Source organism: Hyperolius riggenbachi, chromosome 5 (genome assembly GCF_040937935.1).
Source record: "Hyperolius riggenbachi isolate aHypRig1 chromosome 5, aHypRig1.pri, whole genome shotgun sequence".
In the NCBI taxonomy this organism is placed as follows: Eukaryota; Metazoa; Chordata; class Amphibia; order Anura; family Hyperoliidae; genus Hyperolius; species Hyperolius riggenbachi.
In genome coordinates this window covers 2995787-3011302 of record NC_090650.1, presented here as the reverse complement: position 1 = coordinate 3011302, position 15516 = coordinate 2995787, and the positions used below count along the sequence as shown (strand labels likewise).

Genomic DNA, 15516 nt, shown 5'->3' with positions numbered 1-15516 from the left:
CATCTGACCTCCGACATGGATGATGACCACCCCCTGGCCTCTGACCTCTGGCATGGATGATGGCCACCCTCTGGTCTCTGACCTCTGGCATGGATCATGACCACCCTCTGGCCTCTGACCTCTGACATAGCTGACTACCACCCTCTGGCCTCTGTCCTCTGGCATAGCTGATGACCACCCCCTGGCCTCTGACCTCTGGCATGGATGATGACCACCCCCTGGCCTCTGACCTCTGGCATGGATGATGACCACCCCCTGGCCTCTGACCTCTGGCATGGATGATGGCCACCCTCTGTTCTCTGACCTCTGGCATGGATCATGACCACCCTCTGGTCTCTGACCTCTGGCATAGCTGATGACCACCCTCTGGCCTCTGTCCTCTGGCATAGCTGATGACCACCCCCTGGCCTCTGACCTCTGGCATGGATGATGACCACCCCCTGGCCTCTGACCTCTGGCATGGATGATGACCACCCCCTGGCCTCTGACCTCTGGCATGGATAATGACCACCCTCTGGCTTGTGACCTCTGGCATAGCTGATGATCACCCTGGCAGGACTGATGACCTCAAGCTTCTGCTCCAGGGATGAGCACCACATTTGTTTGTGTTAATGTTAGTAGACCTTGCTGTACTCCCATGTAGTATGAGAGGTTACCTCCACACTCTGTTCATAATATTCACAATCTGTTTGCCCTCATACTATGTAGATGTGGTAAGATTGGCCAATAAAAATTGTACCAGGCTTTATTCTAACCACTGTTTCCTATGGGTTTTGTATTGTATGTGCTCATACTACAGGTTTCTTGTATGTGTTTGTGCTTTTACTTGTTTAGAACCTTTTATAGTGAAATAGTACTACGTTATCCCTCAACCCCACAGAAGCAGGAGGCCCTGTGCAGCTGGTACATTATGAATATGACCAATACAATTGTGTGAATGTGAAACTAAATATGTAAAGTAAGTAATTGTGAGAGAACAAAGCACTGGACATTACCACAGGTGCGAGTACACTCCCGGAGTGTTTGGAAATTATTTCTGTTTCCCTGGCATCCTCCATAAACAAATGTTTGGCAAGATTTGGTCTTCTTATCGTAGTAATAGCGTTTCATATTTCCCCTGCATGGGCCAGTCTCCGGACCTAACGTGCAGATGTCATCTACATGGAAACAAAAAGGAAGATGTCAGGAATTAAGGAGAAGATTTACTGAAAAGAATGATGAAGATTTTGCAGGAATGGAGCATGAATGACAATTTATTATTACATCCTTATTACTAAATATACTGGCAGTGTAAAATCATGTAAATAAAACAGAATATGACATTGCAGGCCACTCAGAGCCGGGACAAGGTCCTCCAGCACCCAAGGCTGAGACACCAAAGTGCGCCCCTCCATCCCTCCCACCCCAGCCGTCACACACTGATTGCTATTACACTAAGAGGCCCCTCCCCATCCCTCCCACCCCAGCTGTCACACACTGATTGCTATTACACTAAGAGGCCCCTCCTCCATCCCTCCCACCCCAGCCGTCACACACTGATTGCTATTACACTAAGAGGCGCCTCCATCCCTCCCACCCCAGCTGTCACACACTGATTGCTATTACACTAAGAGGCACCTCCCCATCCCTCCCACCCCAGCCGTCACACACTGATTGCTATTACACTAAGAGGCCCCTCCATCCCTCCCACCCCAGCCGTCACACACTGATTGCTATTACACTAAGAGGCGCCTCCATCCCTCCCACCCCAGCTGTCACACACTGATTGCTATTACACTAAGAGACCCCTTCTCCATCCCTCCCACCCCAGCTGTCACACACTGATTGCTATTAGACTAAGAGGCACCCCAGGGCCCCCAACACCTTAATCTCTAGTTATCTGGCTTGCCGTTACTGCCATGTATCCCCTTTTCTTATTTCTCTCTACTTCAAACACAATACGGGAATGATAGGTGAGTGTGTTGTGCGCCAACTCCTACACTGCGCCCTGAGGCTGGAGTCTCTCTCACCTCTGCCTTGGCCCCGCCCTGAGGCTGCTTATTCCCCTATAACCAAATGAAAATAGTACAAACACAACATTTACAAATATTAAGAATAGAAGATTTTTTTTTTCGTATAAATATATAAAGGCAGTCCCCTACTTACAAATAGTGATTAGAGATGTCGCGAACTGTTCGCCGGCGAACGGTTCCAGGCGAACTTCGGGGGTTCGCGTTCGCCTACCAAACGCAAACTTTCCCGGAAGTTCGATTCGCCCCATAAAGCAAAACTTTGACTCTCTATATCACAGCCAGCAGACACATTATTGCCATACACACTGCTCTCAATGCTAGAGGCCCACCCCCCCTCCTCTAAGTAAGGTACTTATACTGCCTACACTAATTAGTTAAGGGACAGCTGCTACACACTCTGCTAGGGAAATTTTAATTAGCCTGTTTGTGGGTTCCTCCCTCCACCCCTCCACCCATTCCCTCTTCTACCCATTCCCTCTTCTACCCATTCCCTCTTCTACCCATTCCCTCTTCTACCCATTCCCTCTTCTACCCAATCCCTCTTCTACCCATTCCCTCTTCTACCCATTCCCTCTTCTACCCATTCCCTCTTCTACCCATTCCCTCTTCTACCCATTCCCTCTTCTACCCATTCCCTCCTACCGGAGGGAGGAGGGTCTCATCTGCCAGGGGAATTCCAGTATTTCAAAAACCAGCTTATATACCATGATAGGGATTTGAACCCAGGCCTCAGTGTATGGTAGGCAACTAACATATCCATTGTACCACCAACACTACTAGCTGAAAGTAGCTGAAAGTAGCTGAAAGTAGCTGAAAGTAGCTGAAAGTAGCTGAAAGTAGCTGAAAGTAGCTGAAAGTAGCTGAAAGTAGCTGAAAGTAGCTGAAAGTAGCCTAGCATGTACTATTTATGCTTAATGCAAGAGAAAAATTAGACAAGACAAATAACATTTATATCACACTTTGCAGTGGATGCATGGTGTTATGGTGAATGGCTCTGCCTCTGACACAGGAGACCAGAGTTCGAATCTCATCTCTGTCTGTTCAGTAAGCCAGCACCTATTCAGTAGGAGACCTTAGGCAAGTCTTCCTAACACTGCTATCTTGTCTAATTTTTCTCTTGACAACTGTTGAACACAAAATACAAGGCCATGTCTGGCTACATATCTGTGCTACTGCCTATAGAGTGTGCCCTAGTGGCTGCAGCTCTGGTGCTTTGAGTCTGCCAGGAGAAAAGTGTGATATAAATCTTATTTGTCTTGTCTAATTTTTCTCTTGCATTAAGCATAAATGGTACATGCTAGGCTACTTTCAGCTACTTTCAGCTACTTTCAGCTACTTTCAGCTACTTTCAGCTACTTTCAGCTACTTTCAGCTACTTTCAGCTAGTAGTGTTGGTGGTACAATGGATATGTTAGTTGCCTACCATACACTGAGGCCTGGGTTCAAATCCCTATCATGGTATATAAGCTGGTTTTTGAAATACTGGAATTCCCTGGCAGATGAGACTCTCCTACCTCCGGTAGGAGGGAGGAGGGAATAAATAGAAGGGTGGAGGACTAAAATAGGGGTCTTTGTGAAACCTAGATGTTAGCCTGGGACGTTTGATGTGTATTTCACTCAATCATGTCTGCCTCCAGGTATTAGAGCCCTTGAAACATATTTTTCTAGGTGTCAGAATTTTTTCTTTTTTACAAAGTTCGCCTCCCCATTGAAGTGTATTGCGGTTCGCAAACTTTTTCGCGAACCGAACCTTTCGCGGAGGTTCGCGAACAGGGTTCGCGACATCTCTAATAGTGATGTCCTGAACTTTTCGCCCAGCGAACAGTTCACGGTGAAGTATGGGTTTTCAAGCTTGCCCCCTCAGGCAAACACAAGGTTCATTTGACCTGCCGCGTACATCAAAAAAGGGCACCTGGAAAATGAGAAACACCCCCCTGGTGTTGTTTAACCCTCAAATCTCCCTGGTAGTGCCTAATCCTAAGACCCTCCCTTGTGGTGCCTAACCCTAAAAACTCCCTGGTGGTGCCTAATCCTAAGATTCCCTCTGGTGGTGCCTAACCCTAAGACCCCTCTCTTGGTGCCTAACCCTAAGACCCCTCTCTTGGTTCCTAACCCTAAGACCCCCCTGGTGGTGCCTAACCCTTAAACCTCCTGGTGGTACCTAACCCTAAGACCCCTTTGGTGGTGCCTGTGACATATGACATATGTGCAGTCACCTACAGTCACCTACCAACTGTGACATATGTGCAGTCACCTACCAATTCCTGTTCCCTTTGCTGCAGATTTACCATTCAGCCTCAGACCCTGATGGAATCCTAAAGGCAGTCAGCACTGCAGGCAAAGTAACCTTTTGGATTGGTTGGTGAGTCCACACACAGTCCAATTTCGACTGTACAGTGGCTTGCAAAAGTATTCGGCCCCCTTGAAGTTTTCCACCTTTTGTCACATTACTGCCACAAACATGAATCAATTTTATTGGAATTTCACATGAAAGACCAACACAAAGTGGTGTACATGTGAGAAGTGGAACGAAAATCATACATGATTCCAAACATTTTTAAAAAATAAATAACTGCAAAGTGGGGTGTGCATAATTATTCAGCCCCCTTAGTCAATACTTTGTAGAACCACCTTTTGCTGCAATTACAGCTGCCAGTCTTTTAGGGTCTGTCTCTACCAGCTTTGCAAATCTAGAGACTGAAATCCTAGGTTCCAGACAGCAGTCATGCAGCCCACATAGGCCTCGATTCATAAACCGCAGTGCGATAAAAAAAATCTTGTCGGGAAAATACCGCACTCGGTATTTTCCCGGTCTGTGTGCTAATTCATAAAGATTGGTCCAGCTGCCCTTGGAGGTCGGTAAATTACCGCAGCCCATTGAGCGGTAGAGTAGAGCAGTGTCTCGATTCTCTCTTTGCCCTGCAGAAATGACTCACACAGACGGCTCTCTCTGGCTCTCTCCACTGATGACTCAGACAGATGAGTCACACAGTCTTTCCCTGCCTGCTAAATGACTCACACAGATGGCTCTCTCCACTGATGACTCAGACAGATGAGTCACACAGTCTTTCCCTGCCTGCAGAAATGACTCACACAGACAGCTCTCTCTGGCTCTCTCCACTGATGGCTCAGACAGATGAGTCACACAGTCTTTCCCTGCCTGCAGAAATGACTCACACAGAGGGCTCTCTCCACTGATGACTCAGACAGATGAGTCACACAGTCTTTCCCTGCCTGCAGAAATGACTCACACAGACAGCTCTCTCTGGCTCTCTCCACTGATGGCTCAGACAGATGAGTAACACAGTCTTTCCCTGCCTGCTGAAATGATTCACACAGAGGGCTCTCTGGCTCTCACCACTGATGACTCAAACAGACTTCGGCTCTCTGCACTTTTGCATTAATCAGAGCTGTCAGAGCTGTCTTTAACTTGTTATTGCCTCACCAGAGGTGTCGGTAACTACCGCCAGGCTTACCGCTTGTTGAAGGCTTTATGAATTGACATTTGCTGACAATTTACTGACATGTGTTGTCGGTAACTGCAGCCAAGTCGGTAATTTATCTCCCTGGTTGGTAATGTCAGCTTTTCATGCGGTAACAGCCTTTATGAATTGACATTTTGCTAAGTGGTCGGTAAAGTCTGCTGTTTTCAGCATTACCGCATGAGGTAATGCTTTATGAATCGAGGCCATTGTGTCCAAAGTCCAACCGCACAGCTGGGACATGACAGTTTTCAGTCAAGACACCTCCAAAAAATTACACAGCAATTGTGTTTTGGGTTAAATGTAGATGGTATCAGTGGCTTGTGGCACCCTGGCGGTGGGAGCTGCACAGGCAGCAGGAGCAGGGCAATGCTGGTGTAATGTGAGCCAGGAGCATGTCAGACGTGGCAATTGGCATTTAGCACGTGTTACTTGGCACGGGACACGTGGCAATTGTCACGTGTCACTTGCCACGTGTCATGTGGCATTTTCCTCATGGCACGTGCCACATGGCACTTAGCACGTGTCACTTGCCATGTGTCACGTGGCACTTGGCACGTGGCACGTGGCACGTGGCACTTGCCAAGTGTCACCTGGCACTTGCCAAGTGCCACGTGCCAAGTGCCGAGTGATAGTCAGACAGCAGAGAAGACACTAGTGCACACTAACTGTCACACTGGCACTGCTCACAGCACAGCAGTTCTGTAGAAAGCTAACACAGTAGTACTTCTAATCTAACAACTACTAGCACTGACTGCAGTACTACAGCACTAACTACACAATAACACAGTAATCCTATGCCCTAATCCCTAACCTAACCTATACCTAAGGCTAATAGCAGGCAGCAGCTGGCCTGGTCTGTGCACAGCACACACACAGACACGTAGCAGCTGCCTGCAGCACACACTCTGACTGTCACACAAATGACATCAAGCTAATTCATGATTTAACAATAGTGTAGTGATAGTGAAGGGGTTAATCACTGAACAGCTTTCGGTTTATCACTGTGTATAGCTCTTGCTTGGCCAGCAGCACTGGAGCACACACTCTGACTGTCATAAATTGACATCAATCAAGCTAATTGTAACGATCGGTGTAACACAGAGAGGGTCTGATTATTGGTGATCTGCAGTATCACCAAGAATACAGATATATACCCGATTATTGATGAACTGCAGCAGCTGCTTCCTGATTAATTAGCCTGCAGCCGGCGTCCTGCAGCTGCCACTTTGCCGACGCGCGTTATGAGTGCGCGGTCGGCAAGTGGTTAAAGCCAAATGACGAGTGGACACCCAGACCAGGTCTCCTGGCCGGAACTTCCACTCTATGGAACGTTTCTTGTCAGCTTGTCCTTTCTGAGTCTGAAAAGCCTTCTCTAGATTCTTTTTCACAATTCCCCACATGTTTTTAAATGACTTTTGCCAAGCCTCTAAAGCTGGAAACGGAGTAGAAGCTACTGGCAGTGGGGAGAACCTAGGCAACCTTCCTGTTACCACCTGGAATGAAGAGAATCCAGAAGAAGAGCTTTTCAATTTATTGTGTGCAAATTCTGCAAACGGCAAGAACTTGACCCAATCAGTTTGTGCATCCGCAACGTAACACCTTAGAAACTGTTCCAGAGATTGATTAATTCTCTCAGTCTGACCATTGGTCTGTGGGTGGTAGCCCGACAAAAACGACAGTTCCATGCCCAACTGGTGACAGAATGCCCTCCAAAATTTAGAAACAAATTGGACTCTCCGATATGACACTATATTTTCCGGAATGCCATGTAGCCGGAAGATATGCAGGATGAATAGATCGGCCAACTCCTGGGCCGAGGGAGTCCTTTCAGGGGCAAAAAATGGGCCATTTTACTGAATCTGTTGACTACCACCCAAATGACCGACATGCCCTCAGACCTCGGGAGTTCACCCACAAAATCCATGGACAAATGGGTCCATGGTTCACTTGGGGTGGGTAAAGGCTGCAATGTTCCCACAGGTGCCTGACGGGAGGGTTTACTTTTTGCACACACTGCACACTCTCTCACATACTACTTGCAGTCAGTAGCCAATGAAGGCCACCAAGCACACCTAGCAACAAGGTCCAGTGTTCTGGAGGCCCCAGGATGTCCAGCATTTTTGTGGGAGTGGAACATCTGCAATATCTGGAGGCGAAATGGCAACGGTACAAACATGACCCCTTCAGGCTTTCCCTCAGGGACATCCTGCTGGAAGGGACTTAAGGTTTCAGTCCAGTTCCTCCAGGTCTCTGTGGCTGCCAACACCACTTTCTGTGGGAGAATAGTCTCTGGGTCTGAGGGCTGTGTTGTCTCTGGCTCAAAACACCTGGATAAAACATCTGCTTTAATGTTTTTACTACCCGGGGTATACGTAATTATAAATCTGAATCTCGAGAAAAACAGTGACCACCGAGCCTGTCAGGGACTCAATCTCTTAGCCCCCTCGATGTATTCCAGATTCTTGTGATCAGTGTAAACTTTAATTGTATGTTCTGCTCCTTCTAGCCAATGACGCCATTCTTCAAAGGCCAATTTAATGGCTAGGAGCTCCCTGTTGCCTATATCGTAGTTTTTCTCTGCGGGTGAAAATCTACGGGAGAAATAGGCACACGGGTGTAACCTTCCCTGCAACCCAGAACGCTGAGACAGCACAGCCCTTACCCCAACCTCTGAGGCATCTACCTCCACAATAAAGGGATAGGTGATGTCAACGTGTCTCAAAATGGGTGCAGTACAAAACAATTCCTTCAGGGTGGAGAAAGCAGCATGAGCTTCGGGGGACCAGTGGTTAGTATCTGCTCCTTTCTTTGTGAGACTGGTGAGGGGTGCGATGACTGTGGAGTACCCCTTTATAAACCTTCTATAGTAGTTAGCGAACCCTAAGAATCTCTGGAGAGCCTTCAGTCCCACTGGCTGAGGCCACTCCAGAACAGCTGAGACTTTAGCAGGGTCCATAGAAAGGCCCGAGGTTGAAATTATGTACCCCAGAAAGGCGACAGATGTTACCTCAAAAATGCATTTCTCCAACTTGGCATATAACATGTTTTGTCTTAGCTTGCGCAACACAAACCTGACATGATCCCTATGCTCTGAGAGGTTGGCTGAGAAAATTAGTATATCATCCAAATATACCAGGACAAATTTGCCCAAAACCTCTCTGAACACCTCATTAATGAGCTCCTGAAAGACAGCCGGGGCGTTACACAACCCGAAGGGCATCACCAGGTACTCGTAATGCCCATCGGGTGTGTTAAAGGCCGTCTTCCATTCATCGCCCTCTCTGATCCGCACCAGGTTGTATGCACCCCGCAAATCCAATTTTGAGAAAACCTTAGCATTGGTGACCTGAGTAAACAAATCGTCTATCAAAGGTAATGGATAGCGATTTTTTACTGTGATTTTATTCAGGCCCCGATAATCAATGCACGGCCGAAGGCCTCCATCTTTTTTCTTTACGAAAAAGAAACCTGCTTCAGCAGGCGACCGGGAAGGGCGAATGAACCCTTTAGCTAAGTTTTTACGGATGTATTCCTGCATGGCCAACTTTTCGGGCCCAGATAAATTGTAGAGATGACCTCTAGGGGGGCATACAACCAGACCGGAGATCAATAGGACAATCGAAAGGGCGGTGTGGAGGAAGTTTATCGGCTGACTTAGGACAAAACACGTCTGCAATCTCAGAATACTGATCTGGCAATCCCTCCACATGAATCTTGGTCTCACCCAAGGTTACCTTCACTAAACAATGATGAAAACAATGGGAAGACCAGCTCGTTAGCTGACCAGTGGCCCAATTGATCTGAGGTGAGTGAAGTACTAACCAAGGCATGCCAAGAATGATCGTGGAGGTTGTCATTCGTAACACGAAAAAATGCAAATTTTCTCTATGCAACACCCCGATTGTGACCCCCACTTCTGGAGTCTGTGACAGAGGACTGTTACCCTGCAGAGGGGAATCATCTACTGCAGTAACCTGAATCTGCGGGTTTATCGGTGTGACCGGAATACCCAATTTTTTTGCAAATTCGTAATCCATAAAATTAGCCGCTGAACCCGAGTCAATGAAGGCTTCAGTGACTTCAGACCTATCTTCCCACGAAATAGTACAGGGAAGAAGCAAACGTTTATCATCTAGGGGTAAAGATTGTACGCCTAGGGTATTACCCCCGACTACACCTAGGCAGTAGCGTTTCCCGACTTCTTAGGGCAATTCCGCACTCTATGACCCCCCTCTGCACAATAAAGACAGAGCTGCTCTGATACCCTGCGTCTCCGCTCCACTTGAGACAACTTTGACCGACCAATCTGCATTGGTTCAGGTGGAGGTGAAGCGGGTAGAGGTGGAATCACTGGGGGTGCAGCGTGAGACACCATTCTCACGTGGTTTTTACCCCGGGTCTGCCTCTGATAGCGCAGCCGGCGATCTATCCTGATGGCCGATGAAATGGCCTCATCGATGGACTTAGGTTCGGGCTGACTTAACATAAGATCAGAGACCTCGTCTGACAACCCTGACAGAAAACAATCTAGAAGGGCAAATGTGTCCCACCTGGCCAATACTGACCATCTCCTAAATTCAGCAACATAATCTTCAACCGGACTCTTGCCTTGACGTAAAAGTTTTCAGCTTCTGCTCAGAAGTCGAGGCAATGTCCGGGTCATCATAAATTATAGCCATAGCTTTAAGGAATTCCTCTACAGAGGTTAGGGCCTGGTGACCGAAGGGAAGATTATACGCCCAGGTCTGAGAATCGCCTGTTAACAAAGTCTTAATGAACGTAACCCTTTGGGCCATGGTTCCTGAAGAATTAGGTCTTAACTCAAAGTATGATGACACTCTACTTCTAAAATTTCGGAAGTCAGATCTGTGACCAGAAAATTTTTCAGGTACAGGCATACGTATGTCTGTGCTAGGAGGAGATCGCACTTCATCCACAGCCGTCTGTAGGGTTTGTATGGACCCAGACAGGGCATTAATCAGGGTCTGATGGTTACCCAGCACTTGGTTGATATTTTCCACCGTAGTGGTAAGTGTGCCCAAACGGCTGATGAGTGCGTCTATTTGTATTTGGTCTGCCGTTCTGTAACGATCGGTGTAACACAGAAAGAATCTGATTATTGGTGATCTGCAGTATCACCAAAAATACAGATATATACCTGATTATTGATGATCTAAAGACTCACCGATAATACAGATATATCACTAACCTCTGGACACCTGAGTGATATGAGTGTTTAGTGCAACAGTAATACTTTGAGGAAAGCACCTGGAGAGCAGGTACAAAGGCAGTAAGGAATACTGCACTAGAGAACCAGGACCTTCCAGTAGCCTGAGAATCTCCTGGGGGGAGGAGTCAGGCTGGGAGTAGGAAGGACCAGAGAGTGAGTGACACCAATGGGTGGATGTCACTGACTGATCTGGGAACTATCTCTAAAGCACACAAGGTTTGGCAACAGAGTATCAGATTAGCGAAGTACCAAATCAGTGATCAGAAGATTGGTCAGGAAAGCAGAAGGTCATAACGGATAATATACAATGCCTAGTCTTGGGTGTGAGCTCCGTGATCATCAACACCCTGGAACTAGTCTGACATATAACAGGATGGTAACACAAATCCCTAGTCTTGGGTGTGAGCTCCGTGATCATCAACACCCTGGAACTAGTCTGATATATAACAGGATGGTAACACAAATCCCTAGTCTTGGGTGTGAGCTCCGTGATCATCAACACCCTGGAACTAGTCTGACATATAACAGGATTGTAACACAAATCCCTAGTCTTGGGTGTGAGCTCCGTGATCATCAACACCCTGGAACTAGTCTGAAGTATAACAGAATGGTAAATACAGATTCTGACAAAAGGTCTGAGTGCTTCCACGTAGTAATCGCAACGGCAGACAACCAGTGAATGACCAGCACCCAGTATATATAGCACAGCGCTCTCCAGCGCCGCCCCTAAGTGCTGGACCAATGGGAACTGGTACAAGCGTCAGCTGACCGGCCTGGTCAGCTGATTCCCTTCTGGCTGTGATAAAAGTTCTGCCTCTCAGCGCGCGCGCGCGTCCTTCTGAACCTGTGTGGACTATCAGTCCCAGCCACACCAGACATATGTTGTGTACCACCCGCCGCGCTAGACGCGGAACCAGCTGCACCGCTATCAGGGCATGCGGCGGTTTCTCCGCGTTCGGCCATACTAACAGATGTATGCCTACCAGGGCTGGATTTACCATAAGGCACTGTAGGCATGTGCCTACAGGCGCCTGATGATGGAAAGGCGACTCAAACACCCCTCCTGGAGTGCCTCCCTCTCTCATTCCCTATGCAGAGTCCTGCTGAGAGTGTAAATGAGAGGCTACTAACTATGCTCTTGGCATTACACTGGCCTACTCTTCCTTTGGTCAGGGGCACCTGTAGCTACCTAATACTTAGGGGCACCTGTAGCTACCTATGATGGGCAAAGGAAGTAAGAAAGAAGTAACAGCTGGGGCAGCCAGCACAGTTGCAGTGCGTTTTTTGCGGAGGTTTGTAGGTTCATGGAGGGCGAAGTCTAGGGTGCCAAGACATCTGTGCCTTTAGGCTCCTATAATGTAAATCCGGGCCTGATGCCTACGCGTGCAAACCGCCGCGTTGGACGCGGAATCACCTGCCTTGTTTTGAGTACATGCGGCGGCTTTTCCGTGTTTTCTCACAATGCTAGGCTGGCTTCAGCATGTAGTGTTGGTGGTGGTATAGTGGTGAAGTGAGCTACCTACCACACACTCAGACCTGGGTTTAATTCCCAGCCAAGGTATGTAAGCTGGCTTTTAAAATACTACAATTCCCTGGAAGACAAGACCCTCCTCCCTCCGAGAAGAGGGAGTAATATAAGGTATAACAATCAGCCTAGGAACAAGCCTACAAGATCCTAACTAAGCTTTCCCTAGCAGAGTCTGTCAGCAGCTGTCCTTTAACTAATTACTGTAGGCAGACGAGTGATTAAAACGACAGGAGAACCGTGCCTTTTATAAGGGAGGGTGGGGCTCCAGGAGTGAGTGCAGTCTGATTGGTGACAATGTGCCTGCTGACTGTGATGTAGAGGGTCAAATTTCTGCTCAATGGAGCATTATTGTAACGATGGGTGTCAGCACGCAGAGAGAATCTGATTATTGGTGATCTGCAGTATCACCAAGAATACAGATATATACCTGATTATTGATGATCTGCAGAATCACAGATAATACAGATATATTGCTAACCTCTGGACACCTGGATGATGTGAGTGTTTGGTGTAACGGTAGTACTTTGAGTATAGCACAGGAAATTAGAGACAGTATGGGCAATACTGCTCTAAAGATAAGGAGACCTTCCAGTAACCTGAGATCCCCCAAGGGGCGGAGTCAGGCTGGAGGAAGGAAGGTCCAGAGAGTGAGTGACAATAAGGACAAATGTCACTGAGTGATCTGGGAACTATCTCTTAAAGCGGACCCAAACCAAACATTTTTTTAATTAAAAATATTTAGTTGCACCACTCTGACACCTACAAAGATAAATAAACACTCCTTCAAACCTATGATCATTTCAGTGCATGCTTTTCACCCTTCTCTTCATCCTGACGAATCGCCTGTGAGGGGCGGGAAACGCGTCGATGGGCGGAGTCCAAGTGTCATGGTGACGTCACACCCGCGCCAACCGATGATCTAGCTCAGCTACACTAGCGCTGCTGTTCCGGCGTTGTGCCGCTGTTTGGGCTGTGTGGTTGATACAAGAAACCAGCAGGAAACGGGTGTTGTGCGCAGTACTGAGACGCTGATCCGGCGAGGTGCAGCCTGCTCCGCCGTTACAGTGAGCTGGAAAGGACCTGTTGAGCGCAACTGTACTCTAATTCCGGAAGCTGGACTGTTTCTCCCTATGGTGGGACTTTATTGGACCAAGGCTTCACAGTGGGTACCCACTCAAGACGTCACAGCGGAGGTGGTAAGATTGACTCCTTTGTGCTGAGAATATATCTATTCCTGAGGTGATAGTCCAGCACCTCCATCACTGCTGTGCAGGTGGACCTACTACCCCCTATGGGGAGTGTATCCCCAGTTACCACGCTACATAGAAGAACAAGGCAGCGCTTTTGAGTGCATGGGCGCCATTGTGTGTGCGTGGGTGGACGAATGATGCCGGCTTAGGTCAGATAGCAATAGGACTTAAGTTATGAGCTTGAATTCATGGTACTTGGATCTCCAGCAAGTTTTTACTGGTTTTAGTGAAGCTGATTTTTGCATGCAGTCAAGCTAGTCTGTGTCATTTGTGTTTTTGCTAATAAATTTTCTATTATCTGACTTAATATATCATGAACCCTAGCCTCTGTTTGTATATTATTAATCTTTATAAGGGTGATATGTTGCAATATTAAGCGATTGTCAGGAATAGAGTGGTAGGTTGAATAACTTATTTCCTGACCACCATATATGAGGGTAATGCTCGATATTATTTGTATGATCATTTCAGTGCATGCTTTTCACCCTTCTCTTTTCATAGCTAGGGTTATACTGGGGGCAGCCATTAGCAATTCCTCCATTGCCAGGCCCCATCTACTCCACCAGTTTGCCGGAAAAATCCCGGCAATTTGAAAGGAAGGGAGGGGTTTCTCCAATAAATGTAAAATATTTTATATTTGTCATCATGCAGCTGAAAAAAGGCTGCTATTTATTATTATAATTTAGAAAATAGATTTTATTTCTGAAATCTTGTATTTTTAATTTGGGTCCACTTTAATAGTAGAGATAGCTCTCGAGGTCGGGCAAGCCAGGTCGGCAACACACGGTCAGATAAGGTACATAGACAGAAGGCTGATTCGGTATCCAAGGCAAGCAGGGTTTGGCAACAGAGTATCAGATGTGCGAGGTACCGAATCAGAGATCAGAGGAGTAGTCAGGAAAGCAATAAGTCATGACAGATATCAAACAATGCCTAGTCTGGGTGTGAGGTCTGTGGTCTCTACACCCTGGAACTAGTCTGATGTATAACAAAATGGTAATACAAGTTCCCTAGTCTGGGTGTGAGGTCCGTGGTCTCTACACCCTGGAACTGGTCTAAGCATAAACAGATTGATAACACACGTTCCCTAGTCTGGGCGTGAGGTCTGTGGTCTCTACACCCTGGAACTAGTCTGATGTATAACAAAATGGTAACACAAGTTCCTTAGTCTGGGTGTGAGGTCCGTGGTCTCTACACCCTGGAACTGGTCTAAGCATAAACAGATTGATAATACAAGTAATCTGGCTCAGTGTGAATTCCCAGGTCCACCTGGTTCTAATACACTGCAGGATCTGACTAAGGTCTGAGTGCCTTCACGTAGTGTTCGCAACGGCAGACAAATTGTGACTGGCCAGCAGCAACTATATATAGTGTAGCGCTCTCTGGCGCCACCTCTAAGTGATGGACCAATAGAAACTTGCTCTGGCGTCAGCTGACCAGCCTGGTCAGCTGTTCCCCTCTTGGCCGTCATAAAAGTTCTGCCTCTCAGCGCGCGCGTGCGTATTCCTAAACCTGTGTGAACTAACAGACTCAGCAACACCAGAGGCACGCTGCTGCGTGCAAACCGCTGCGTTGGACGCGGAATCAGCCGCCTTGCTGTCAGAACCCGCGGCAGCTTTTCCACGTTTTCGGTTTGTACGCAGCAGCATGCGTCTGGTGTGACTGGGTCTGTTAGTTCACACAGATTCAGAAATACGCGCGCACGCGCTGAGAGGCAGAACTTTTATGAATTCACACTGATCCAGATTACTTCTGTGTTATTATTGTGTTATACTTTAGACTAGTTCCAGGGCGTAGAGGCTGCAGAGCTCACACCCAAGATTACGGAACTTGTGTATCATTCTGTTATACTTCAGACTAGTTCCAGGGTGTAGAGACCACGGACCTCACACCCAAGATTAGGGAACTTGTGTATCATTCTGTTATACTTCAGACTAGTTCCAGGGTGTAGAGACCATGGACCTCACACCCAAGATTAGGGAACTTGTGTATCATTGTTATACATCAGACT

The 15516-nt window shown here is 47.4% G+C and overlaps 1 protein-coding gene across 4 annotated transcripts in view; it reads right to left on the bottom strand.

The window, feature by feature from the left end:
• The window catches only part of LOC137519515 (actinia tenebrosa protease inhibitors-like), a 159611-nt gene that overhangs the window by 60789 nt on the left and 83306 nt on the right, over positions 1-15516 (bottom strand). For all 4 annotated transcript variants that reach the window (XM_068238474.1, XM_068238477.1, XM_068238476.1 and 1 more), the window contains one exon: positions 996-1157. In XM_068238474.1, coding sequence (XP_068094575.1) covers positions 996-1157 — 162 coding nt within the window. The remainder of the gene's footprint in view (positions 1-995; positions 1158-15516) is intronic.